The sequence below is a fragment of the Eptesicus fuscus genome, chromosome 12 (genome assembly GCF_027574615.1).
Source record: "Eptesicus fuscus isolate TK198812 chromosome 12, DD_ASM_mEF_20220401, whole genome shotgun sequence".
Taxonomy (NCBI): domain Eukaryota; kingdom Metazoa; phylum Chordata; class Mammalia; order Chiroptera; family Vespertilionidae; genus Eptesicus; species Eptesicus fuscus.
In genome coordinates, this window is record NC_072484.1 from 39,732,615 (window position 1) to 39,760,460 (window position 27,846).

The 27,846-nt window shown below is 36.6% G+C and overlaps 1 protein-coding gene across 3 annotated transcripts; it reads right to left on the reverse strand.

Annotated features, from left to right (window-relative positions):
• Positions 1-2,048: 2,048 nt before the first annotated feature.
• Positions 2,049-27,559, reverse strand: TXNL1 (thioredoxin like 1). Of its 3 annotated transcripts, XM_054723830.1 has the most exons (9): positions 27,258-27,558; positions 23,117-23,213; positions 20,456-20,629; positions 13,447-13,569; positions 11,408-11,477; positions 9,915-10,087; positions 8,054-8,158; positions 4,002-4,965; positions 2,049-2,281 (listed from the first exon to the last, which is right to left on the reverse strand). In XM_054723830.1, the coding sequence occupies exons 1-8, from the start codon at positions 27,353-27,355 to the stop codon at positions 4,957-4,959; spliced, it is 849 nt and encodes a 282-aa protein (XP_054579805.1). In that variant the 5' UTR covers positions 27,356-27,558; the 3' UTR covers positions 2,049-2,281; positions 4,002-4,956. The 3 variants fall into 3 exon arrangements, with proteins under 3 accessions (XP_054579805.1, XP_008147834.1, XP_028013486.1); XM_008149612.3 differs by lacking the exon at positions 4,002-4,965 and having other exon boundaries at positions 27,258-27,556; XM_028157685.2 differs by lacking the exons at positions 4,002-4,965; positions 8,054-8,158 and having other exon boundaries at positions 27,258-27,559.
• Positions 27,560-27,846: the final 287 nt, after the last annotated feature.

Sequence of the window (27,846 nt, forward strand, 5' to 3'; positions counted from 1 at the left end):
GGGGGACAATTTGGGCAAAATGAATCATAAATGCCTCCCAAGGGCATGAGAGTGTGGCAGCCTGTGTGCTACTCTTGCCGTCAGCTTTTTGCCGGCAAAGATTCTGTACGGAAATAGTTCTTTTTCTATTATGGACAGGATATTTCATTATTGCTTCATTATCAGATAATGCATCCTGATGTGAAATAACAAAATATGCAAAATCAAGGGAAAAGATTTGAGAATTTTTTTGCCCAAGTCTAACAAAACAAACAATAACTCTATTCGTTTTCTATAAAACATCTAATGGATAGCTTCAGTTAAAATAACTAGGTTACATTTTTCAAATGCTCTTATTCATCTGGAAAATTCAGTGTAATATATGTTGTATCTATGTGTATGTGTATATATACACACATACTATTTTAGGAGAAAACATCAGCATTTCAGCTTGGTAATTTAAATAATGTCAACTATGCATGTTTATTTGTAAAACTTCCCATAGTGAAACATGTTACAGTTACCTATAAACATTCATTTTTCCCTATTTACAATTTGAATTATGGGATGGTTGTATAATGCAACCAATTGAGTTATAGAAGTCACATAAACAATATAAATCTGATGCCCAATCCTTTACAAATATGAAATTACTTTCATTGGGTTTTCAAATTGGCAAGTATAGAGGTCAGCAATACTTCAGATAGGCACTTTAACAATTATTCAAACAGATGAAATGTACAAAGGGTAGAACAAATCTCAATATTAATCTAATCCTTAATTTCAGATGTGATTAATCTGAGATAGTCTATATTAAGGAGTGTTATAAACTTTTATTTCTTGCCCTTCTGCCTTCACTTGACCCAAGGCAAGATAAAAATGAAATACATAGATACTAGTATAGACATTACCAGACCAGTTAATGTGCTTACATTAGAAGGAACTAAACATTACCTAATGGCCCTGAAGTTTCAGAAAGTGACTATTTTAACACAAAAACTGATACTTCTTTTCAGAAACGTGTATAAACACATTGGTCTCACAAAGACAAAAATGGTATCTCTACCATATTCCTAGACAAAAATGTCTTCAAATGTACTATTTAATTAATTGAATTAAAACTATTAGTGTAGCTCAGTGGTTGAGCATCAGCCCATGCATTGAGAGGTGACTGGTTCGGTTCTCAGTCACGGCATGTGCCTTGCAGGCTCGATCCCCAGTATGGGGTGTGCGGGAGACAACTGATCAGTATCTCTCTCATCATCGATGTTTCTTTCTCCCTTTCCCTTCCTCTCTCTGAAATCACTAAAAACAAAAAAATTTTAAAAAACTATTAGTCTTAGGTACTCTTCAAACACTGAATTTTTTAAATAGAGAAATTAAAATATTATTTTAATTTTAAAAATAGAGGAATTGAAAAATTAGATTTACCAGTACTTTATAGTTTTAAGGTTTAAAAAAGTAATAAGGAACAGATGTTTTGTTTTGCCAGCCTTTTGTGCAAGACCTTTTAAACATATACCTTTGGCCAACTCATTTTCAACCTTAAACCAAGTCTTCTGAATCTTTACACTGTATCTTTTGGTAGTTAAAATAATACTTGATTAGAAGATAATAATTCACGTTGCTTCATGAATTCTGAGTTCTGTATTTTCCCTACTGCCAAATTACAACATACCTCTATTAGTAAAGAAAAAGTTTACCCAGGAAGGGTTAAAATATGAGGTTTTATTAACTAAAAATTTTGGGTGAGAACAGTTAAATCTCATTAAACTTGTTTTATTTCTGGTATTTTATAACTTGAGTAATTTCTATAACCCAGGTACCCAAATGTAGTTTAATAAACACGAGTTTTTACTCATTTGAACATGGTTAGCTGTTTCAAGTGAATTTATCAAAATCACTTGCTGTGTATGTCTATACATGAGGGCACACATACTTAATTTCCCAAAACAGTTGTGCTCCTTTAAAAGGAGAAACTGGCTTTAGCTCAATATGCTACCTAACACTTAAGTCAGCCAATTTTCAAATAAGTAGAAAGTGAAAATACTTATTTAGAATGACAAAAATTAAGCTTGGCAAAAGTAGTGACTTTTATTTACAATTGCATGTATCAAGATTACAATAGAAACACTAGTGATATCATCGGAACAAAAGCAATGATTTATTGGTAATGGCAATGAATGGAATAGTGACAGTCTGGCGAGAATCAAGCAGTCATCCAGGAGCTGTAGGTCTGATTGCAATGTGGTCTTCCCATGTCTTTTGTATCTTAGTGACTTTCTCCTTTTTTGCCAACTACCTAGAAAAATAAAAATAACTTTATATGTACATTTTATTTAGAAATGTGGGTTATTTTCAAAATAATATTAAAAAACAATATTAACTGGTAATCATTTCTAAAACTGGGTATTAATTTTTATCCCTGCATTTTTTTTATTTTTTTTTGGCATGCAGTATATTTCTATTCTTGAAACACACTGTGACCCTCCTTCCCTTCCAGCCTCAAGGAATTAAAAATAAACCACATGCAGGCTATTTTTGGTTTCCAACACCGTTTTAAGAAAATGTAATGCAATTTTTCAATACAAGGTTGACAGTTTAGAGAAGTTAATAAATGAAAAGAATGCTATATGAGTGAAACATATTTGGCATACTATTTTTAGACAATTAGAAATCAAACACAAATAATCTAGAATTTAAAGAGTATGCTAAACTTGTCTTCACATCCAAGATGACAGATTTCTAGACATTTCTCTCAATATGTAGACACATAATAAAACACTAAAAATGACTAATTTTGCCTAGTTTCTATTTTTCAGATACCCTCGTGGCAAGAAAAAAAGAAACCCTGGCGGCTATAAATGTACTATAAAAAAATGTAAAGAATAGCTTGGTTAGTGTGGCTCAGTGGTTGATCGTCAACATATGACCCAGGAGGTTGAGTTTGATTCCCAATCAGGGCATATGCCCGAGTTGCAAGCTTGATCTCCAGTAGGGGATGTGCAGGAGGCAGCCGATCAATGATGCTCTCTCATCATTGATGTTTCTGTCTATCTCTCTCTCTCCCTCTCCCTTTCTCTCTGAAATCAATAAAATATATATTTTTAAATGTACAGAATAAATCTTGTTTCTATCAATGATTAGAAAAATTGTCTATTAGAGAGGTGTTTAAATGTCCTAGTTGCTATAAATGTGGCAGCATAAAAATACAAAGAATAAACTTGTTTTCTACCAACAGTTCTATTTGTTTTCTTTGTAGTTTTTGTTTTTTTCTTCTTATAACTACCAACAGTTCTAGAAAACAAATTCTCTGTGGGGAAGTTCTAAAACTATGTTCTAATTGAATAATATACTTCAAATCTAAAGTTTATCATTAAATAATGTATTCTTATAGTAGAAATACCTCTAAAGAAATCTACTTGCAAGCTATTATGTATTTTTATATAAAAATATTTCTATATACATTTGTAAAAGTAAATTCCATATTTAAATTGACTCTCTTCCAAATGGCAGTATCTGAATCAAGGAAAACTCAAAAAGTTCTTCAATACATGTCTGGTCTAAAAATAAAGCATGGCTGGGTCAATGTCTTTCATGAGAGAAGACTGTAAAACCCCTTCCACTGAATATCCAACCACTTAATGCTAAACTGCTGTTTTCCCACCTCAAATAAAATCACTTTTATCACTTGAAAGGAATTCCTCTCTGATCCAAGGAAACAATGTGTTAGCAAGTCCAAAAAGCCAGACAGATGCTAAAGAGATAGTTTCAGAAAAGAATATGTGGATGGGAGTAAGGAATTCAGGTTTAAGAGCCAAGAGGAGACTTCTTAAAAAAGAAGAGGAGATGGAACTATTTGTATCACAAATGAATTCAAGCAGATAGACACTGAAAGCATTATTGATCACTGTTATCACTTGGGAACAAACACAACACAAAGCTATTAGATTAAGCAAAAAAACTAATATTAAAAATTAACATTTTAGCAGATGTGATACAGAAGACACAAATCTGCATACTGTTTCACAGGTTGATAGCTCTCAACTTGCCAATGTGTATTCTCTGCAAAAAAAAAGAAATGTAACATTCCAATATGGATTTTCTTACCCAAATGTAAAGCTCTTTTATTTCTTTTTCAGTCTTTATATTAACACCACAGAAATAAAAGTCTAGGTACATCAAAATTAGGTATCCATAGTATTTATTCAGTAAAGAGTCCAGTTTTCTTCCATATTAATATTTTAAACCAGCCTAATATTTAGTCCATAAGTCTTTCAACTGGCCTTGAGTTTGCTTGGGCAGTCAAAGCATAGGATACACCCACAATTAATAAGCAAAATGACTTCTGGGCCACAGTTCCAATGAGAAAAAAAAGAAGAAACCCACATCTCTTAACTACAGCCTAATCAATATATTGCACTAGTGCTCATATAAAAGAACTTGATGAAACTGTTTATATTTGGTTTCCAAAATGATTTTATAGTTCCTAAAAAATAAAATTTAAACTTCAGATTGGATTAAAACAGTATCCAACAACTAGTTAAATTTGAAACTACAACAATGTATATTTTATTGCAATATTATTTCACAAAGATAGTACAAAATTAAATATAAGATGGGAGAATGAAAAACAACAACAGAAATTCGGGGGAACAATACAGTATGGTAATAAAATGGAAGCACCTAGTTGCAAGCCCAAAACCAAAACCAAAACAAAATGAAAAGGCAGTGGAGAAAAATAACTAGAATGAGATTTGAGGAACAAGATAGCTGAGGAAATCTAGGTAACAGTAAGGCTGATCCAGATGACAGAAGCTGTAGACATCCTGCACCAACAATGATGAGAACATGGGAAGGGTGAGAGCAGACAGGTGCAAGATGAGCAGAGAAGCAAGGAGGGGAGTGGAATGAGATAAGGTCAATCTTTATATTCATTTTTTAAAAATCTTCTGGTTTTAGTTCATTTGAGTTGGATTAAAAAAGCTGAAAAATAAACAGACAGAAAAGTTACAAAAACAGCTGATATGGTGAATGGCCAGTTTAGAAAAGTCTATTTTTATAATGGGGACAGAAAACCTGCTCTGCTTTTTGCATGCACCTCATTCCCTAAGAAGCACAAGCCCCTTCAATTTTGCTCATTTCTGTACTTATGTCTTATTACTTTTGTATTAAAATAAAGCAATCGGTGTAAAGAGCATATTTTAGCAAATAAAACATCTACTTCCAATTAGGATGGCAAGCTTTTCATGCTGCAACACACAGAATCCATTTACAACAGCAAATAGCATAAGTGTATGTTATAATCTGTGCACAATGCCTATAAGAGCCCAAAACAGATAAATGGAAAGTGTGTTCAAGTCTACCAAATCTTAAAGGTATAACCTCATGAAGTTGTAACAGCATGCAAGGTGGTCTAAGATTTCTACCCACATCTAAGGTTCATTAGCGTTCTTAGCTTCTGTCATCTTAGTGACTGACCATAGGGAGAAGGTCAATGACATTCTGAAAACTAAAGTTATCTAGGAACAACTCATACAACATAAAAATGTAAACTGAAAATGCTAAATAATTCTATTTTATCATGCACTAAAGCATTTTATATCATTCTTTCCTACACAGAGGTATCAAAATTTTCTTCTCTGTGCTCATAAAATATGTACCAGATCTATTTTAAAATTTTAAATTCTAATTATTATGCATAATCCCTTTAAAATCCAGACTGACTAAATAAGGGAATGAAGGGCCATACGTGACTGGTCCTAGAATGAATCCTGCTCCTTCCCACTTTGATGCCAAGCTCCTATTTTTCATTCTACCTAGAGTGCCCACTGCTGTTTTCTCCTCCATCCATTTCTACTACTAAAGTTTATTCAAGGCCCTCTTCCTTCACAAAATATTCTCATTCTCTTCCAGCAACCGTTGTGAAGTCTAAGGATACTCCGAGGAGGAAGAGAGCCTTGAGCTAAGCTTTGAGTCACTTGATTGACTTTCCAGGTGTTATGTAAATTTGCTCTAGACAGGGATCGTGACTGTACCTAGCACAGTACTACAAAAACAACAAATACCATACCACATGTCAATTATCTCCCGCACTAGAAACCAAAATCATTTTTAACAGGCAACTCTATACAAGGACCAAACTGGCCAATTTCAGTTACAGACATTAATTCTATTGTAATTTTCTTACACTGAAGTTGTTGACTTACCATAATATATTTTTGAAGAAATAAAATTAGCTTACTTTTGAGAAATAACCCTACAGAACAATAACTACACAAGCAAAACAAATCTCACTCAGAAATTATTAAAAAGAAATGTAATATAATATTAATATATGTAAGAAAACCATTCAACCAATTAAAATGTATTAAACATTAAAGGCCAGGGCAAAAGAAGTCCAGAACACCAAGAAGGAAGTCCATTCATTATAGTAATAAATTATTCTCACAGCAGTTCTCAGAGTGGTCCAGGCTGGAGTTTCCTAAGACTCTCTCAGGGAGTCTTCAAGCTAAAAACTATTTCCATTGCTACATTGGTATCTGCATTTTTAACTCTCATTGTTTCATAAGTGTACAATGGAGTTCCCAAGAGGCTACATAACCTGTGATAGCAAAAGTGAGTGAATGCAGAAACAGATGAGAGAATTCTACCAAGCTAAAAGTAAAGAAATTTATAAAAGTGAAAACAATACTCTTCCTCTAAGCTAGTTTTTGTTTTGGAAAATATATACTTCGATTTTAAAATATTATTTGTACTAATGTACAAAGAATTTATTATTTGTAAATAAATATTTTTTAAATTTCTCAGTTTTAATTTCTTAAATGGTAACTATTAGATAAGTATAGCACACAGAAGCAAAAAGTCTTATTGGTCCTGAAGAATATTTAATAGCGTAAAAGGGTCCTTGAGTCCAAAAAGTTTGAGAACTACTTCTCAATAATAATTTTAAATAAGGTAAAAAGGTATTTAGTTAAATGAACGCATAGCCTAATTATAAAACAAACACAAATACTCTCAAGAATAGTCTACCACCGTTGTTACCACAAAAGGTAGTCTGGTAGTCAAAAACAGAAAAACTAGTTTAAATGAGGTGGGATGGGGATGTTAAAAACAAAGAGGTAGAGACAGATTCTTAGGTGGACAACTGATAACGCACATTAGAAAAACTAATCAATGGCAGGCTAATAAGAAGATAGATAAGATAAAGTAGTGGTTACTGAGAGAAAAAACAAACTCCAATAGCATAAGCTAAGGTGAGAAGCAGGAAACCGTAGCTAAATTAATAGTAAGGGAAAATAAGAAGACAGAGTAATAGATCTTATGAAAATATTAAGCTAAAAACACACTACGTAAGAAACAGTTAAAGCTAAATCCAATGGCATTTAATTCAAACAGGCAAAGTAACAAAGCAGGCAGCCAAAATGTCTTTGATGCTCACACATTTTCCCAGTATAGCACACTTCACATCATAAATATGTAGATGTTTAATCTCTGCTTCTTCTGACCTGCCATTATACATGCCAAACATTTAATATGACAGATCTAAGTACATGATTGTTCATACAGCTCCCAAAAGTTAATTATACTGTGAGACAGGAAGATTATACTTGTAAAATGACCAGTTAAACTATCTATTGCCAAAGTTATAAATTTTGTAAAAACAGCTAACATTTTATAATTTTATAAGGGCATCCAATGTTATGCAATTTTATGAAATTTTCTGTAACTGAATTAAAATTAGATCTGTGGATACCATAAAAAAAAAGAATAAAAGTTTTCAGGATGTTCTACCGCTCCAATGCCCCCAAAACAGGGGTCAAACTGTTAGGCTGGGTGCCTCTTCCTCGAAGCATTGGCAACCCTAGAAAAACTCTTCCTCTTTTATAACCATCTCAAGTTCTAGACTGCCTGCCAGATGCAACCACCAGGAATACTACGATAACTACATCTCCTATGCTGCTGCACATTTAATCTGTGCACAGCACCTGTGTTCTGTACAGATAAAACTCTTGGTGGCAGTTCTTTAACATTGTATTTTTACTTCCCCTAAATATCATTTCAACAAACTTACTCGTTTGAAGTCATTCATATTTGTTGCCTGGACTGGAGTACCAATGAAAGTAAAATATGAAATTCTTGTTGTTTCTTCTTCACCTTGATTGGACTGAACAAATATCTACCAAAAAATAATAATAATTTTTACAGTAATGCCTGCAATCCTTTCTTTCATAAAAATGCCTCAGTTTCATCAATTTCCTTAGATTACTAACAAATTTACCTTCCACTCTGTGTAAGGATTAATCCAAATTACATTTAGACTAGTACTCCTACAGGACCATTAATTCCGCTGTTTGCCCTGCTGTTCTCATCTATTCCAGGAATGTCATGGCAAGACACCCACATATATAAGTTCTTGATAATTTAGTGTGATGGCATGGAGGGGTCAAAATTAAAGCCTTCATAATGAATGCTGAAAGACTATGAAATTCACAATTACAATTGGCAGAGTGCTGTTGAAATTTTATAAAAAATTATAGTAGTTCACTGAGGAATATTTCTGTAGTTATAGTCTGATATTCATTCATTCAATTTTTTAGACTATTACAAGAAAAAACCTGTATTGGAAATCATCAGTCAGGCTTTGTTGTTTGTATAGGCAACTACATTTTCATATCAAACTGAGCTGATCAATGAAAAACCCTAAGTCTATAATTAGTATACTATTAAATCAGCTCTCCATTTATTTATTTGTAATGCTCTTTGAATCTAAGCACAAATGTTTTTATATTTACTGCTTTTAAAATTCATCCACTGACTTTGATTAGACTTTCTGATCAAAACTGTCATTTCAATTTCAATTTTATCAAAAAAAGTGACAGACATACTTTCTGTGTCTTAACTGAAATTCTGATTGAGATAGGACACAGTACATAAAGACTTGAGCCCATCACGAAATAACTGTGTTCATGATTCTAATGACAGAGGAGAAAGCATCGGGATCTCTGCATTGAAAGGGCTTTCCCAATAAACAGCTGCCTTCCTCTCATCACTATATAAAGCAAAAGGTGTTATCATGAACACATGTTACAGCATTCTTCTAACTTACCAAAACGAGAATTGTTCCAGTAAAACAAAGAAATCACATTAGTTTGGAATGACCTGTTCTCAGTGACTGTGCTGATTCCCACTTCTCTAAGTGTTTTATTCTACTCTAACCCTCCATCCTCTCCTCTGAAGGACAGCGGTGGGGTGGAGAGCATGTGCTGGGTTTTAATACCCAAATACACAAAGGAGTTAATAACTGCTAACAAACAGCATACTTTTTCAATACAAATTAACATAAAATTATATTTTTAAAGTCACTTTTGCGAGATCATGATCACTACATTATTAAAAACTCAGTGTTCTAGAAAAGTACACTGAATTTTACAAATGCATCACTCATTACCAGGTATGAATAATAAAGCACAAATATACTCAGTTAAATATAAATGTTATAGAATAAACATTTCATAACAGTTGCCAAATATGTATCAGATAAGTAAACTGACAATCCACAAAGTTTAAAAATATCAACCTGTCCTTCCCTTAGGACACACAGATAAATTAAGAAGAAAATTTAAGCCCTGGCCAGTTTGGCTCAGTGGATAGAGCGTCAGCCTGCAGACTGAAGGGTCCCAGGTTCGATTCCAGTCAAGGGTACATGCCCAGGTTGTGGGCTCGATCCCCAGTAGGGGGCGTGCAGGAGGCAGCCGGTCAATGATCCTCTCACATCATTGATGTTTCTATCTCTCTCTCCCTCTCTCTTCCTCTCTGAAATCAATAAAAATATATTTTAAAAAAGAAAATTTAATTAGCTCAATTTTACTCATTTCAAACCAAGTAGACAAATAACTACTTAAAAGATCATATCTTAGTGAAATACTACTTACAGTTACACTGTTAACATTCTGAAACTTAACATAGCGAAGTGGGACAATGCCATCTTCTTTAATATCATCCTCTGTTAGTTCCAGAGCTTGAGTTGGTTCACTTCTTTCTGCTTCTTCAAAATCCATAGATCGGGGTAGATTGATAAAAATTTTTACGTATTTAGGACCTTGACCTATAAAATGGTAGAACAAAATGGTAAAAATCAAACATATATTTTCTTCCCTTTATTATTACATTCATACTATAAAGACACACAAACATATGCACATATCTACATACATCTTTAGGAATTCTAAGAAAGTCTGACTATTTTCATAGCCATTTCTTGGCCTGCTAGCACTATACTTTAGGAATTCTAGATCAAAACACATACATATGTATGTACCCACATACACACAGTTCTTGCCCTCAACTACAAAAGATGTACTATGTAAATGTAATACTACTAGTGAGGAAGTATAGGGAAAGTAGCAATGGAGTCGGACAGTATATGCAGGTTAACAAGTTCCATAAAAGAAAGAACATTTGATCAGGTCTTAGTCGCCAATAATTGGTACATTTTGTTAAGAGGGAAGCTTTAGTGACACGATTAGTCAAAAAGAGGTTAATTATATAAATTGCCAAATTTCATCTTGGGAATTAGGATGTGCTCAGTGGTACAATCACATTCATAGAGTGTCTTAATCCCTTTAACTTCAAGGTACAATTTAAACCCATATTTTCTAGCTGATTAAAGAATCTTAAAATATTAACATTGCTTAAATACTCATTTCTACAGCATTTGCTTTTACAAATACTTTGGATTTTCAGAATAAAGACACAGTTGCATTAACCTTTTGCACTCGGATGTCGAGTGTGACTCGACACAGTTAGCATTAGAATAAAGGAATCGAGAAAAAAGCAAGTGAGTGCAAAGGGTTAATAAAAATGAAATCTACTCTCTCCTCTCTCCCCCCACTCCAGCCCACCCCAACAACAACAAAACTTCCACAGACACAGGAAAAGGAGGAAAGAAGGGTGGGAAGAGTAAATAAGGGAAGTTCTTTATTTAATACAAATAGAAATGCCTAGTCTGTGCAATCATATTTACAGCATCATATCTATAAACAATATGAATCTATTAATAGGGCACAAATAGGACAATCTTGAACCTTAGTTTTATCATGTGTAATAGAAGTTTGAAAGAAATAAATTATACCCAATTTTGATTGTTAACAATGACTGCTTCAAACCTAGAGTTTTAGAGTCATAGTTGGAAGAAAGGGTTCACTTGCTTTCAGATAAAGAGGAAACTTAAATTCTAAAATTAAAAATTTTAGAAATAAATCTCACATTATCTGCCCATTCATTTATATCCTTGCTTTGTTCCAAAAACAATTTCACTCTTTCCCCAAACAAGGAATATCTACATTTATTAAAAAACTAGAGGTAGACCTTCTAACAGGTCTACAGATCAGAAAGTCATTTTAGAGAAAAACTGTCCATTACTTACCATTATCTGGCCCTTGAAATTTCATTGAATAAAGCTTCACAGGTTGATTAAATGCCACAGTAATAAGGAGCTGTGAAGAAAATAATTGTTTAACTTTCAAAGGGCTCTTGAACACCTTGAACACACACAACAGCTAAGTGGAATTAATTCAGAGGCAAAATTTTTTAAATTTATCTAATAAAACTAATGTAATAGGTAAAATCAGTAAGTTGAAAGTAACTTGATTAGACTGACATCTGAAAAATACAATTATCTATTATTCATATAAGAGAATGACAACAACAAGTTTAATGGAATAATCTTACACACATATATATATATACATATACATATATACATATACATATATACGTGTATATATATGTATATGTATAAAAAAATAGAGAAATACGCTAATTAACTGGAATGCCATAATGGGTCGACTGTTCAGGAGGAGGTTGCACGCGCAGCGTCGGGGGCGGGGTGGCAGGGGCCTCCACGCGCCTGCGCTGGGGGAGGACCTGATAAGCAGCGGCCAGGGCTGCTTCAAGGGCCGGAGAGGGAGGCAGGGCCGGACAGGCAGCAGCCGCGGCTGCTGTGGGGCCCAGGGAGAGAGGCAGGGCAGTGCCACAAGATTTCGAATCGCGCGCTGGGCTCCTAGTTAACTATAATTGTGCATAAGAACATAAGGTCTTGTGACCTATAAACTGGCAAGCAATCTGCTTTCTAAAAACTCAAAACAAAATTCCCCAATTAAATTAAAATTTATACTATTTATGCTAACATATAAGCTTAACGTTTTCCAGGATGGTTTATTTGTCAAGCACCTACCTATGTTACTTGATAATTTGGAGACAATGCACAGGAGTGTTACGTGGAAAGACTAACCCTCAAATGGACTCTACTTGATCTAAAACTCCAGAGAAGAGGATTCCTACAGCTCTACAGTCGTCTCCAAACCTCCATCCTTAACGTATTTGACTAACTGAATCTGGAAGGCCACATAAGAAAACCGATACAAAACGCTGTCGCAATGCCTGTCTCTCAGAAACTTGAATTTAATCGCTTTATCTTCTTCTCAGCCAAAATTGTGTCTGATGTAGGTGCCTATGCTTCTACCCTGGCAGGAAGATTTTAGGAAAGTTGTAGCCAGGCCTGCTGATAAGTACCATCAAATTATATTCAGAGCACCATTTACAAGGAACACAGTGTGAACAATTTTCTCAAAGTTATATGTTAAGGTAGATCTGGTTGGAGCACAGAAAATGGAGTTTAGATTTATGGTTTTAGAATCATTATGGTATGTCTGCCTAAGAAAATACCTAGACTATATCCTTTAGTTACATAAGTACGTTTTATAATTGATCTCTAACAGTGTGTCAAAAAATAATAAGTATGACATGTTTAGGGACCTGAACCACAGGTGAAAGATGAGAGTAAAAGCTAGAAACATCAAGTCGGCAGGAATTTGACACTCTACACCAATGAAGAATCATTTAACTCGTAAGAAGCATGACTAGATTTATATTGAGAAAAGAACAGCTTTAGTGAACATGTAGAAGATGAACTGGAATGGGGACAAAGCAGTCAGTGGAATAGAAAGTAAATTAAGGAAAATAACAGTCAAGAAGAAAGATGGCTGATCAAGGCCATCCTCTGTGACAACAATGCCGGGAAGTACAACACTCGGTTTACTTCTGGGAGTGAGGATTAGACATATAGGGAGTGCTCATTTTTGGTGAATAAAATGAAAGCAAGTCAGGTAAGAATGAACAAAAGGACTAAAGAGTGGTGAAGGTTCAACTCAGCAGTGGAGCCAACCCAAGAGTTCCACGATTCTCCCTACTGCACTTGGCAGCTCACACAGAAAGAGAAAAAAAGAGATGGATCTGCATTGGTCAAGGGACAGGGGTCAAAGAAAATCAAAGTTTTAAAAAGGAAAGGAACAGTGGTCAACTGAGAAAGAGAGACATAAAACCATGAGATGAAAACATGATAAAGAAACAAGAGCAGGCATAAATATTGATAATCCCTATGCCTTAACTCAGACATCCAATTACCTGTTCATCACAATCAGACTCCAAGAAGGTCATGTCTTTTCGTAAACAGTTGTCAAATCCATGCTCATCACTTTCATTAAGACATTCACAGCCAGCTTTGTTAATAAAAGGCATTAAATCCATCTGAAAAAATTAAATCAAGATTTTAGACAAAGCATTTGGATTTGGTTTAAAAATCTTAGTAAAAAATGTAAATATATAATTCTCTCTAGGCAATTTTAGAGAAAATATTTATCGCTTTTAAAATAGTGATTAGCTCTAGCTGGCTTGGCTCAGTGGATAGAGCGTCGGACTGAAGGGTCCCAGGTTTGATTCCGGTCAAGGGCACATGCCCGGGTTGCGGGCTTGATTCCCAGTTGGGGGCATGCAGGAGGCAGCCGATCAATGACTCTCTCTCTCATCATTGATGTTTCTATCTCTCTCTCCCTCTCCCTTTCTCTCTGAAATCAATAAAAATATATTTAAAAAATAATAATAAAATAGTGATTAAACTTTAACAATACTTTCATTTGATTTCTGAGATCCACCTCTAATTATTAAAGCTAAATCTAGGCTTAGCCCACTTAATAAGGTATCAGAAATCAAGTCCTTAACACTAAGATTATAAAATATGGACTGATACTATTTTAATATTGGTATTTAACAGTGGAAAGTATGCAAATTAAAATATCTGTAAAATTTGAAGCCTTCCTCCCTCTTCTTGTGGCCATGAACTCTTTAAACCTGTTACATTAAAGATGACTAGTACTCCAGGTACCCACCTCCCAGCTACAATAAACATCAATTCATGCCCACTCCTATTTCATCTTTACCCTGCAACCAGTCCTCAGCCATTCCCGATTATTTTCATGTAAATCTTAGGTTTTTTTCATTTCACTCAAACATTTCAGTGTGCATTTCTAAGTGGTAAGAACTAATTTTTTTAAATCTTCACTATCATTATCACAACTAACACAAAAAATACTATTTAAAAAATCATCAATGCCCTAACCGGTTTGGCTCAGTGGATAGAGTGTTGGCCTGCGGACCTCCGGTTCGATTCCGGTCAAGGGTATGTACCATGGTTGCAGGCATGTCCCCAGTAGGGGGTGTGCAGGAGGCAGCTGATGGATGTTACTCTCTCATCGATGTTTCTAACTCTCTCCCTCTCCCCTCCTCTCTGTAAAAAAAAATCAATAAAATATATTTAAAAAATAATAAATCATCAAATGTGTTTAAATATCCTCAATTATCTGAAAAAGGTGAAGGAATAAAAAAAATTTTCCTTAATTGTTTCACAAATGTTTTATAGTTGTACTAGAGGTCTGGTGCACAAAATTCATGCACGGGTGCGGTCCCTAGGCCTAGCCGGCGATCGAAGTGCGAGCGTCTGGCGTGGAAGGGCAGGTCCCAGCTGAACTCTGGGCTCTGGGCAGCACCTGGGCCTCTGGGCCCCCACATACCCCCTCTCCCTGAGTCACTGGGCCCTAGCTCCCACGTGGAGATGCGGTAAGCGCAGCCAGACACTGAGGGCGAGGGCACAATGTGGGCCTCTGGACCGCCCAGCGGTGCCGCATGGACGCCCAGTGGGCAGTGTGCTCTCTCCTGGCTGGCCTCACAGACCGGCTCCTGTGCGAACCCATGGGGAGCCCAACCAGCCCTTGTGGTCCCAGCGGCTGCAGCCCAGCTCACCCAGATGCTGTGCGGGTGCGGGGCAGGCTCCTCGTGGGCGCCTGGTACCTAAGCGCGGGGAAGGGTAGCAGGGAGAGTGAGTGAGCTCGGTGGACACCAGGCATTCTCACCACACCTTCGTCCCCATCACCTCCGCCCCCAGGTAGTAGCAAGAGGTTGCAGCGTGTCGCCAACACCCGCCATGTTCTGCGCTGCTCCCTGATAGTCAGCACATGTCATAGCAAATGGTTGAACTCTCGGTCCAGGGGACAATTTGCATATTAGGCTTTTATTATATAGGATTGCTAGACTCAGAATAAGAATTTAAAAAGTACGACTGTATTTGGTTAACATGTCTCTTAAATATCTTATTCCAGTCATTTAGCCTACACATTTCTAATATTCTGAGTGTTTGCTGACTGCTTCCCTGTGGTGTCATTTAACATATTCCTGTGTATCTGTTAGCTAATATTGCCATATTTCCAACATTATGTGCCAAGAGATGTGGTGACAGTGGCCATCCTTGTCTTGTTTCTGACTTTAGTGGGAATGCCTTTAGTGCTTCTCCATTAAGATTTTAGTGAATGCTTTATAATAAATAAGTAGTAAATTTTGTCAAGTACCTTTCTTGCATGTTATGAAATCATGATTTTTCTCTTCTGGATTGCTGGATTTTGCTTACTAATATTATCTTACAACAATATTCCTAACTGAAACTGGTCAGTAGCTTTCTACTTTGGTGCAAACTATCAGATTCTGGGATCAATATCATACATACTTCAAAACAAATTTGAAAGTTTTCTCTCTTTATTTTATATGGCCTTAATAAGTACTTGCAGTAACACTTGGCTATCTGACCTTTAAGATTTGGTAGAATTCCCCTGTGAAGCCATCTTGGCCTTTATGAAAGTGCTCTTTTACTAGTTTCTCTACTTCTTCTATTTGCTCTACAGTGACTGGTCTATTTAAGCATTCTGCTTTTGGAAGAGTTGATTTTGATAAACTGTATTTTTCTATAAAATTATCAATTTCATCTACTAAACAAGGACAATTTTTAAAGCTTATCAAGTATTATCAGTTACATGTTCACCTTTCCATCAAAGAGTATTACATATTTTTTATCCAGAGAAACTAAGGCATGTAAAAAAATAGTTCTGAAAGACTAAAGGAAACTTTTTATATGTCAAATAATTATCATATGGCAATAAACCATTAGAATAGACCCTAATTATTTTTGTGGTAGCCTAAATGTTTTCAAAGCCAAAATGTTATTTTTTATTACATTAAATGTTAAATATATTACTCAGTATAACATATTGTAGTCAACTCAAAAGGGGGGGGGTAAAAAAAAGGAGCATTATAGAGCAAAGTGTTGGAGATGTATGCTGAATTTCATGAGTATTTGCCTTGAAAGGGTGTTTTTTTTTATATATATATTTTATTGATTTTTTACAGAGAGGAAGGGAGAGGGCTAGAGAGTTAGAAACATCGATGAGAGAGAAACATCAATCAGCTGCCTCCTGCACATCCCCTACTGGGGATGTGCCTGCAACCAAGGTACATGCCCTTGACAGGAATCGAACCTGGGACCCTTCAGTCCACAGGCCGACGCTCTATCCACTGAGCAAAACCAGCTAGGGCTGAAAGGGTGTTTTAACAAAATCTTTTAAATGCTTAGTTCTTCCATCCTACTGAGGTGCAGCTTCAATACTACATCTCAGATTAAGATCCCAGGCATGAAGACAACATTGTAGTCATACTTCCAATACCTTAATGATGAAAGTAAACTAAATAGATTAATTATTTTAAGTAGATTTTAGATTTATGTATCATGGGGCACACAAAACAATTACATTCAAACAGTTGTATTAAAGTGCTTTGGCTATCTCAAATAAATAGACATTATATTGTATATTTGACATAACTGCCAACTGACATATTCTGACAATATGCAGTGGGAAATAAATATCACCTGTCTATGTAACAACTTGCCAATAAGGAAAGAGTCACAAGAAATAAGCAGACAAATCCAGATTGTGGGACAGTCTATAAGACAGATGGTCTAGACCTGCACTGTATAATAAGATAGCCATTAGCCACATGTGGCAATTTAAAATTAAATTAATTAAAAGTAGATAAAATTAAACTTTCACTTCCTCAGTTGCCCTAGTCACATAACAAATGCTTAATAGCCACTTGCGCCTAGTGGCTACTGTATTAGACTGGTGCTGGTTAAACTTTCAAAAAAGGCAGTCATGAAAGGAAAAAAAAGGCAGAGAAGTTTCTAGACTAAACAACACTAGAGAGAACTGACAACTTAAATACAATGCACAATCCTTGATTTGATCCTGCGTGGAAAAGAAAACAACTATAAAGTATATTTTGAAGATAATTAAGGAAATTTGAATGTGGGCTGTACATTAGAGATACTGTAGCAATATTAAATTTCTTAGGAGTGATAATGGTATCATGGTTATGCAGAATAACGTCCTTATTCTTCAGAGCTACATGTTAAAATACTGAGAGATGATCCATCATGATGTCTATAACTCACTTTTAAATGCTTTTGCAAAAATTAAATACAGAAAGATATCAAAATAGAGCAAAATCCTTAAAATATCTACAACTGATTATAGGTGAAGGGTATATGTGTTTGTAATATTACTGTCAACTGTTTTGTTTTTTAGTAAGTTTCACTTTGTTTTTCCTTTTTTTTTTTTTTTGAGGGGGGAAATCCAACATGAGATACAAAGAAAGTTACAAAAACCTTTCCACTCTTCAAGTTTTTGATTAAAGAAAGATCTACTAACTATACAAATTAGGGTCATTTAATGTCTGGTTTGATTTTGATAAATGATGACAAATTTGTAGACCAAAACTTATAGTTCTGAGGTCGAAATACTTGAATATACTAACAAGCCTCAAGATTCAGAACATGTGCAAGTTCAATTCCAGAATGCCTCACATTTAAACTTTGGGAAAGAAAGACTTGATTTAGAAAGCATGAGGGGAGCTATTTGAATCTATACTATGTACTCTTAGCAAATTATGGGACAGAAAAGATATGTTTTAAATTTTCCCAACTTCAATAAACATTTACAAAAATTAAATACTTATGCTCACATAACACCCTTACTTCTGAATAAGAATCTGTTATGATTCTTAACCTTTTGAGTATCTTTTGCAGTATCTCAAACTCCCCTGAAAGATACATGTATGTATCTTACTCTGGCTCCAGTCAAATTAGGAGTTTCAAAACTATGGCATATATAAGATAAATAATTGTATAGCTATAGCCTCTTAGTATTAAAACATAATGACTAAAAGTCTTTATTCCAAGAAACCAAAAATTGTACTTTAAAATTGTCAATACATTTTTATAATGCTTATATTTAAACTAGAGGCCCGGTCCGTGAAATTCGTGCATGGAGGTGTGTGTCCCTCAGCCCAGCCTGCACCCCTCTCCAATCTGGGACCCCTCGAGGGATGTCCGACTGCCCGTTTAGGCCCGATCCCAGTAGGATCGGGCCTAAACAAGCAGTCGGACATCCCACTCACAATCCAGGACTGCTGGCTCCCAACTGCTTGCCTGCCTGCCTTCCTGATTGCCCCTAACCACTTCTGTCTGCCAGCCTGATCACCCCCTAATCACTCCCCTGCTAGCCTGATTGATGCCTAACTGCTCCCCTGCCAGCCTGTTTTCCCCTAACTGCCCTCCCCTGCAGGCCTGGTCCCTCCCAACTGCTCTCCCCTGCAGGCCTGGGTCCCCCGCAACTGTCCTTCCCTGCAGGCCCAGTCACCCCCAACTTCCCTCCTCTGCTGGCCTCGTCACCCCTAACTGCCCTCCCCTGCAGGCTTGATCGCTCCAACTGCCCTCCCTTGCAGGCCTGGTCTCTCCCAACTGCCCTCCCCTGCTGGCCATAGTGTGTCCACATGGGGCAGCCATCTTGTGTGTTGGAGTGATGGTCAATTTGCATATTACTCTTTTATTAGATAGGATGTACTTAAGACAATGGTTTTCATTCAATGTCTCTTACTCCATTAAGTTTCTATTTATGTTGTGGGATAAATGTTTTTTGGGAACACATTACCAATATTAAATATTTAACAACCCTGTTAAGATGTACATAGTTCAAAACTTTTCATGTCTTGATTGATATCAGATGGGAAAAAATGAAAATATTTTAATAGCTCTTCACAGTGTATTCATAACATTTGCATGAAAATCAATTATTTTATTTCTTAAAACTTTATTTTTCCTGCTTATTTTCCTATCTGAGGCCAAAACGCTGATATCACACTAAGCTGATGTGTAAAAAAGTATCCCTGTAGCTAGCAGCAGGACTATTGTGCTCTTAAGATATTTTCATGCAAACACCCTTAGTAATAAAAGGTAAAAAATACAAAGATGTGAACATAACAATTTACAAGTTAAATGGTTTTCAAAATTTTCCAAAAGGTGTCACAACCCTAACTTATACAACATGTTCATACTTTCTAACCAGATATTACTATTTCAAATAATTATATAACAGTTCTATTTAAAATAAATATTAATTGCACATCCCTAACTAAAAATAATTAATATCAGTACATGTTAAAGACACAACCCCATTCACACCTACACACACACAGAGAATCTCTCGTATTTCCCTGACTATAAATTCTCTTACATAAAGGACTTGTAGTCCCATAATACAGATCTGCTTTAATGTACTTACTATACATGCTTTCATATTTTAACTTTAATTTGAGGTAACACTTTTAAAAAAATCATTTTTTGATCTGCCAATACAATAACTTTATTTACCGATTTGCAAACGCAAATCAGCTACTATAAAGTGCTACTTCTGAATTTTACTTACTTCTTAAATAGCTCTCAAATATCAAGATATCGCATTATAACTACTCGTATTAATTTTCAATATATTTTTAAGCTCTTAAGTCTTCAAGTTATTATTTAGAATAACAATTTACTCTTAAAACTAGAAAAGCATACCCAATACTCAAGTCATATTTGGTTCTAAAACAAAATCAATAAACTAGCACATTACTTTTTGAGGGAAGAATGTATTTTTAAGTCTTAAAATGGCTATTAAAATAGTTCAGAAAGCAGATTTTTTTTAAGTGACACAGAAATTTAGCAGGAGAAATTTAGGAAAAGTTTAGGATGGGAAATAGGTTATAACACACATATAGACAAATCCCAATAGTCAGCCAGTGAGTTTTCTTTTAAAGTTCTTATTTGAAAGTATTTCAAGCAAGCAAAAGATAAACATGAAAACACAGTCAATTTTACTTTTACCAAATAATGGCAAATCGAAAGTATATCAATGATTTCACTAGTAAGTCTACATACATAGCCTTTTGGAATATCTGTGTCCTCATTACTTCCAGGGTCATTTTCTAAGTGCTGCTTGATTTTTTCTTCTAGTCCCACAGCATCTGCTCCTTGATATTGATCAATTCTCACTTTGTTTCGAAAAAACAAAAACGTAGGTGTTGCTGATATGTTGTTGGTGGCAGCTGTTCCCTAGAAGTGGCAAGTTAGATAGCAGAATGAATTAAAAATAATCTTAAATCACTTTGAATATTTACTCTGTATCTGTATGGAAGTTAAATATGGACTAAAGACATGTAAAATAATTTATTCCTAATAGCTACTTAAGAAAAAGCAGGTCTATTCCCTAAACTACATTACCAATTGGGGCATAACTACACTATATTATTAGCTTTACATACACAATGAAGAACAGCCCTCTATTTTTATCAGTTTTAGCATTAAATACTTCACACAGTAGAACAAGTTAGCTGATTTATAGAAACTGCTTTACAATGCCAGATAACTACATACTGTTTCCCAAATGGGTATTAATGTCAGTACAAACCACTGGTGTTAGAAAAAAATACACATATGAAAAACAATAGCCTATCTGACCATGAAACAACATAACATCCTTTGCATTGCAATCCTCACCCAGTTGTATTCTTATAGAAATGCCTTCTGATCTTTTCAAATTCTGTTCCAACTCCACAATTTTTACAAGATTAACTAGTGAGCCCTAACCGATTTGGCTCAGTGGATAGAACGTCAGCCTGTGGACTCAAGGGTCCCAGGTTCGATTCCAGTCAAGGGCATGTACCTTGGTTGCGGGCACATCCCCAGTAGGAGGTGTGCAGGAGGCAGCTAATTGATGTTTTTCTCTCATCAATGTTTCTAACTCTCTAGCCCTCTCCCTTCCTCTCTGTAAAAAATCTATAAAATATATATTTAAAAAAAAAAGATTAACTAGTGAATGGAAATTAGTTAATAAATACTGATTGATGAGAATTATAAAGGAAACAATAAAGCAAGTATCACCTTACATATTCAAATACTATGAATATGTACCATCATATCATCTAAAGAAAAGGCATAAAATTTCCATAAAGATGTCTTATAACGTAAGACATGAATGTGAGCTGCATATGTAATTTAAAATCCTATATAAATAAAAGGATAATATGCAAATTGACCCTAAAGGCAGAATGACCAGAACAACCGCTGGACCAGTCACTATGAGGTGCACTGACCACCTCTCGGTCCCTTTCCCTGGCCGTCAAGCACCGATCACCTGATGGTGAAAGGGGAACCGGGGATGGGTGGTGGCGGGTGGCGGGGCTGGCTGTGGGCAGCTGGGGAAGATGGCCGTGATCGCAGGCCAGGCCTAGGGACCATACCCGGGCACAAATTTAGTGCACCGGGCCTCTAGTTTTCTAATATCCATGATAAAAGAGTAGAGAAAGAAGTGAAATATGTAACTATAGGACAGCATAGCTCCAGAAGTGAGAAGAAAGCTCTTCCATATCAGAAATGGTGAATACTTAAAATAAGAGCCAAGCTGGGCCAGTGTGGCTCAGTGGGTGAGCATTGACCTATGAACCAGGTCACGGTTCAATTCCCAGTCAGGGCACATGCTCGGGCTGCAGGCTCTCTCCCCAGTGTGGGGCATGCAGGAGGCAAACGATCAATGATTCTCTCTCATCATTGATGTTTCTGTCTCTCTCTCCCTCTCCCTTCCTCTCTGAAATAAATAAAAATATATTTAAAATAAAAATAAAAACTAATAGCCAATATTACAGTCTGGTAGTATGTGACATAGGCACTAAATAATGAATGTTAATATAGAGTTTACACTAACCAAATCCCCAAACTATTAACTACAAACTATACAACATTCTAAAAGATTTCCACACTCAGAAATGTAACAAAGCCTCACACACACACAAAGAGTAGCTATAGTGCTGTCCCTTAGAGCTAAAGACTGTATTTTTAGTGCTAGGAGGAGCAACTCCTCCATATTTCTACATATGAAAATGCGGAACTGTCACACAGCCATTCCAATTAAGTAATCAGGACAATGTATCTACAACAGTGTGGTTCAATCAAAGGTAACCAACATTTTAAAGTTTCTGCTGAGTATGCAACTTTGGAGCTAAGATTACAAACTGATCAATGCAAATCAAACTACAGGGTGGAACAAAAATAGGTAGGTTTACAGTTGTTCGCATGGAAAATAATATTTATAAAATAAATAATACAAGAATAAACTGTTTCGCATACTCACAAGTGTAAACCTACTTTTGCCACATCCTGTATAATCAAGAATTTTCTGCTACAGCTTTCTAATCAGCCAATGCCTCTGTAGTAGAAGATATAATTCTAGCAAAAAATAAAGAAATGTAAAAAAATACAGAATTGGCAGTTGACCTATTAGTTTAACAACATAATATTAGTTTTTATATCAGAAAGCTATTAATACAAACAAACTCAGAAGCAATTAATAATTGAATTACCCTTCTTAACTAATGCAGCCATTAATGGGCATTTATATTAATCATTATCAACATAACATTTTCTTATCTTCAAAGGAGTAAGTAATATATACACAAAAAGATAAACAAAGGATGATATTAATGTTGAAATTCAAACAGATGTGTAAATAATTTTATTTTTTTTTAAAGGGCTCCTTTCCCTTACCTGACATTGGTGTACATCTACTTCCAAGAAAACTGCCTGTGGATACTTATTACTCATAGTACTGAATGCTGGGGCAATCCTTAAACATGGTCCACACCTGTGAGAAAGGTAAAGAGACGATTGGTAAAATAACACCAAAGACTGTACTACTTTATACTCTGAAGAACTTGTGTCAACTAAAACATAAAATAAGCCGAAACCGGTTTGGCTCAGTGGATAGAGCGTCAGCCTGCGGACTCAAGGGTCCTGGGTTCGATTCCGGTCAAGGGCATGTACCTTGGTTGCAGGCACATCCCCAGTAGGGGGTGTGCAGGAGGCAGCTGATCGATGTTTATCTCTCATCGATGTTTCTAACTCTCTATCCCTCTCTCTTCCTCTCTGTAAAAAATCAATAAAATATATTAAAAAAAAACAAAAACATAAAATAAGATAAAACAAATTCTGATCATCCTGGCTTTAGACTTCTAGTCCTTTCCACTGGACTATTTAGATATACTTGCATCAATAACACATTGCCTTTTATTTAGAAAGGGAGAAGAAAAGGAGGGAGAGAGGGCAACCCCACTAGCTTTCTGCAATTCATTAAGAACCAAACCCACAAAACTAAAACTTTTAAATTGACCTAACCTAACACTATTATTTAGTAAGTGAGAACTGAAGACCAGAAAATTTAATGACTTGTTCAAGATCAACCACTCTAGTTGATGGCAGGACCACAACTAGAATAGTCAACTCCGAAATCCAGTCCAAATGAGCTTTCCCTGAAGAGTAATTGTGCTAAGAGTCATAAGCCAGAAACAAAAGAACAAATATTATGATTCCACTTAAATAAAGTACCAAGAAGAGGTAAATTCAAATACAGAAAGTAGAAGAGAAGCTATCAGAGGCTGGAGGTGTTTGTTTGCAAGGAGGGTGAGGGAAGATTGAGAGTTACTGTTTAAAGGGTAGAGTTTCTATCTGAGATGATGAAAAAATTCTAGGGAATAGATAGTGGTGATGGTAGTATACTGTGAATGTACTTAATGCCACTGAATTGTATACTTAAAAATGGTTAAAATAGTAAAATTTGTTACATATATTTTACTACCTATAAAAAAAAGAAAAAAACTAGAGAGCCACTGAAGATTCTTCAATGGAAGAATGACAATCTGTATAGTGTTTTAATAAAATTAATAGACAGGATAGCTAAAGCATGGGAATGATAAATAAGGAATAAAGGTTTTAAAGTAGGATTGGAAAGGAAATGAAGTAGGTGTTGCAGAAAACTATGTTCTTGGCCTAAAATGGGACATTAACTTTGATCTAAGAAGTTTCTTACATGATTTAACTTGATATAGTTCGATGTTTGAGGGTCTAATACTAATGCCAATATACTTAAATCTGGAGTCACAATGGCATAGAGTTGGTGTAGGAAAGTATTAATGGCCAAAATGTTAAAAGAACTTTAAAGGCAAAGACGTTATCAGATTTGTAAATATTACCTAATACTTTTGAATTTAAAAGTTATCTAAATTCAACTATTTTACTTGCTCTCAGTTTTTACAAAGAAAACAAAATTTTCATCCCATCAAAATACTTTTTTTAAAGTAAGTAACAGCCCTGGCTGGGTTCCTCAGTGGTTAGAGCATCAACCCTTGGACGAAAGGGTTGTGGGTTTGATTTCCAGTCAAGGTCAGGGTGGGTGAAGGTCGAGTGCTGCAAGCAACCAATCTCTCTGGCATGGATGTCTCTCTCTCTCTCTCTCTCTATTCCTCCCTCCTCCTTTCTTCCCTTCCCCTCTCTAAAAAAGTAAAAATAACATAAAGTAAAATAAAATTAAATTAAAGGAAACATTCTCAGGTGAGGGTAAAAAAAATAAAATAAATAATTCTTTTAAAAAGTAAATAATAACTGCTTTACCAATCAATGTCTACAGTTATGTTTATGGTTAAATGGTAATGTATTGCTGAAGGAGGTGTTTCCTTAATAGCAACATTTCCCCACTTTTCTCACTTCAATAACTTATTGCTCTGTCATCTCTCCCTCTGCTATGGTAAGGGGGTGGAGGAAAAGAGACTATATCATTGAGGGATAAAAGTATAAGTGCTGCCACTGACTAGAATTAGGAAAGTGAATTAAAAATGAGATTCACTGTTAAAATCATCTCTTCCCACCTGGCTGGCATGGTTGAGTGTAGACCTATGAACCTGGAGGTTACAGTTTGATTCCCTGTCAGGGTACGGGCTCAATCGATCCCCAGTGTGGGACATGCAGGAGGCAACCAATCAATGATTCTCATCATTGATGTTTCTGTCTCTCCATCTCCCTCTCTGAAATCAATAAAAATATATTAAAAATAAAAAGTAAATAAAATCATCTCTATATTAAAAATAAAAAGTAAATAAAATCATCTTTTCTCTTTTCCAACTCTGGCTTAGGTCCTTAACAAATGTACAAGTATTCCCCCATAGTAAGAGCATAGACATTACAAAATTGCTAAATCTGGGAAGGCACATTTGTAGAATTCTGACCTTCCTCTTAGATATGTCTTTATATACAAAATCTTCATCCTCTTCAATATAATAAATATCGAAGTCCACATGTCAAATGCGTATTCTATTCCACCATATAAAAGTCAATGTACTGCCCCTTTTCAATTCTGTATGACTGGTCCAAAAATAAGTCCTAACTGGTTTTCATCTCTATCTGCAATTTCCATCCCCTAAAACTATCTAATCCTAACGTCATTTCTCCTATACTCAACATTTATTGAATCATGTTCAGCAGATGTGAAACAGTTTTTGCTCTGGGATTCAAAATACTGCCTTGTTTATAGAGTTAGTTGGGCAATAAAATGTATCACATAAACAGTGATAGCCACAGATTTCTCCAAGTTAGCATAAGTGCAAATAATGTCAGGGGGTCAAGATAAATCAAGTTGATAACTCTAAACCTTATAACTAGACACTGACATACACAAGGGGTGTTCAGTAAATAGACACACTTTCTCAAATGTTGGTTCTGGATGCCTAGTTCCAACATGTCCCTCTCACACAGGAACACTGTACATCCTACAAATATGGAAGATCCACCAGCTCTGCGACCCATAAATCATGTTAAGAGCTACCAAGGCCAATGAACAGCTTATCAAGATCCCAGTCCTTGTCCTAGCTGGTCTGGCTCAGTGGATAGAGTGCCAGCCTGTGGACTGAAGGGTCCTGGGTTCAATTCCAGCCAAGGGCACATGCCTGGGTTAAGGGCTCGTTCCCCAGTAGGGGGCGTGCAGGAGGCAGCCGATCGATGATTCATATATATATATATATATGTATGTGTGTGTGTGTGTGTGTGTGTGTATATATATATATATATGTGTGTGTGTGTGTGTGTGTATATATATATATATATATACACATATATATATATATGTATAATTTTAAAAAGATCCCTAAAAAAAAAAAAGGAGTCTATATGATCAAACCCAAACATCTGGACACCTATCTACCTGTATTATATACCCTACTATAATTTTTGTGTTCACACATGAAATCACATACATAGGGAAGCCTAAGTTACAAAGCTACTAACCAAACAAGTAACAAAAACGTTAAGAAATTAAGAAGCACCCTGACCCAACATTAACTTAATTTAAAATGCATTCGCTGAGCCTTTGGGTCAAGCACTACGCGGATTAGTTGGTTAGCCCCACGGGAAGCTTCCAAAGGCGAAATGCAGGTGGTTCAGAGTAGCCAAGTGTTCGGTAAATTAAGATTTCAGGGTTTCTAAGATGCAAGTGACAGCTGGTTCTCTGGAAAGAAAGGAAAAGACGCGAGCAGGGGCGGATGTAGGAGGCTCCAGACTAGAAAGAATAGAGGCGGGCCACCTCAAGAGCAGGGTTCATCTGAGTATTCAAAATGAGCTGGCGGGTATCTCCTGGGCTGGGGAAAGCGGACAGTCTGGCCTCCGTGCCCGCCAGCGACTCCCCCGGTGCACAAATGGGGACCCACACCCAAGAGCTGAGGCCTAACTAAGCAGCGGCCTGGGGCTGCGGTCAGAGCCGGACATTCCAGAGCAGGACGAGACCACAAGGGAGTCGGGACCCGGAAAGGGTGAAAGGAAAGCACCGGCGGACAGACGGGCCCACGGGGCTCGGGCCCGGACTCACCCTCGCATGGTGAACTTGACCACGGCGAGTCTGGAGCCGGCGCCGCTCAGCTCCGGCTGGAAATCCGGGTCGCTCCCGACCGGCTTCACTCCCACCATTCTCGGAGCCCGGAAGGGAGGCCGCGACGCCGCCCGCTGCGAAACTGAAGGAGAAGAGGACCTGGAGAGGAAGGGGGATGCTCAGAAGGCCGAGGCCTGGACAGAGGCGGCGGCGGTCGCGGAGCGGCTCCCGGGGCGCTCAGTGCCGAGTCACGCCAGGAGCCCAGCGGCGAGGGGGCGGGAACGGGAGAGGGGGGAGGAGGCAAAGGGAGGGAAGGCGTGCAGCTCCCAGCAGCCACCGCGCGGCAAGGCCGCCGGCGCTTGCGCAGTTTGACGTCATTTCCGCGTCGTCTGTTTTGGCTCCCACCGCCCAATCCAAATACGCGCTCCGTGGCCCCACTCCACTGAGGAGCCTCTCACTGGCTGGAGCTGCGCAGGCGCAGACGAGCAGCGGTCACAGGCTCAGGTGCCGAGTACGACTCAAAAACTCCTGTATTCTTCCGCGGTTAGTGAGGCCGGAGCCTTTTCTCCTGGAGTTTCTGGGGGCGGGA

What these genes read in the sequence shown, in the direction of transcription:
- TXNL1 (XM_008149612.3), bottom strand. Translation starts at nt 27,355, where the DNA reads ATGGTGGGAGTGAAGCCGGTCGGGAGCGACCCGGATTTCCAGCCGGAG. An exon ending in AGTCTGATTGTGATGAACAG is followed by an intron (nt 11,478 to 13,446) that starts GTAATTGGATGT and finishes TTTTCTTCACAG; the next exon opens with CTCCTTATTACTGTGGCATT. An exon ending in AGAATGTTAACAGTGTAACT is followed by an intron (nt 8,159 to 9,914) that starts GTAAGTAGTATT and finishes ATTTTTTGGTAG; the next exon opens with ATATTTGTTCAGTCCAATCA.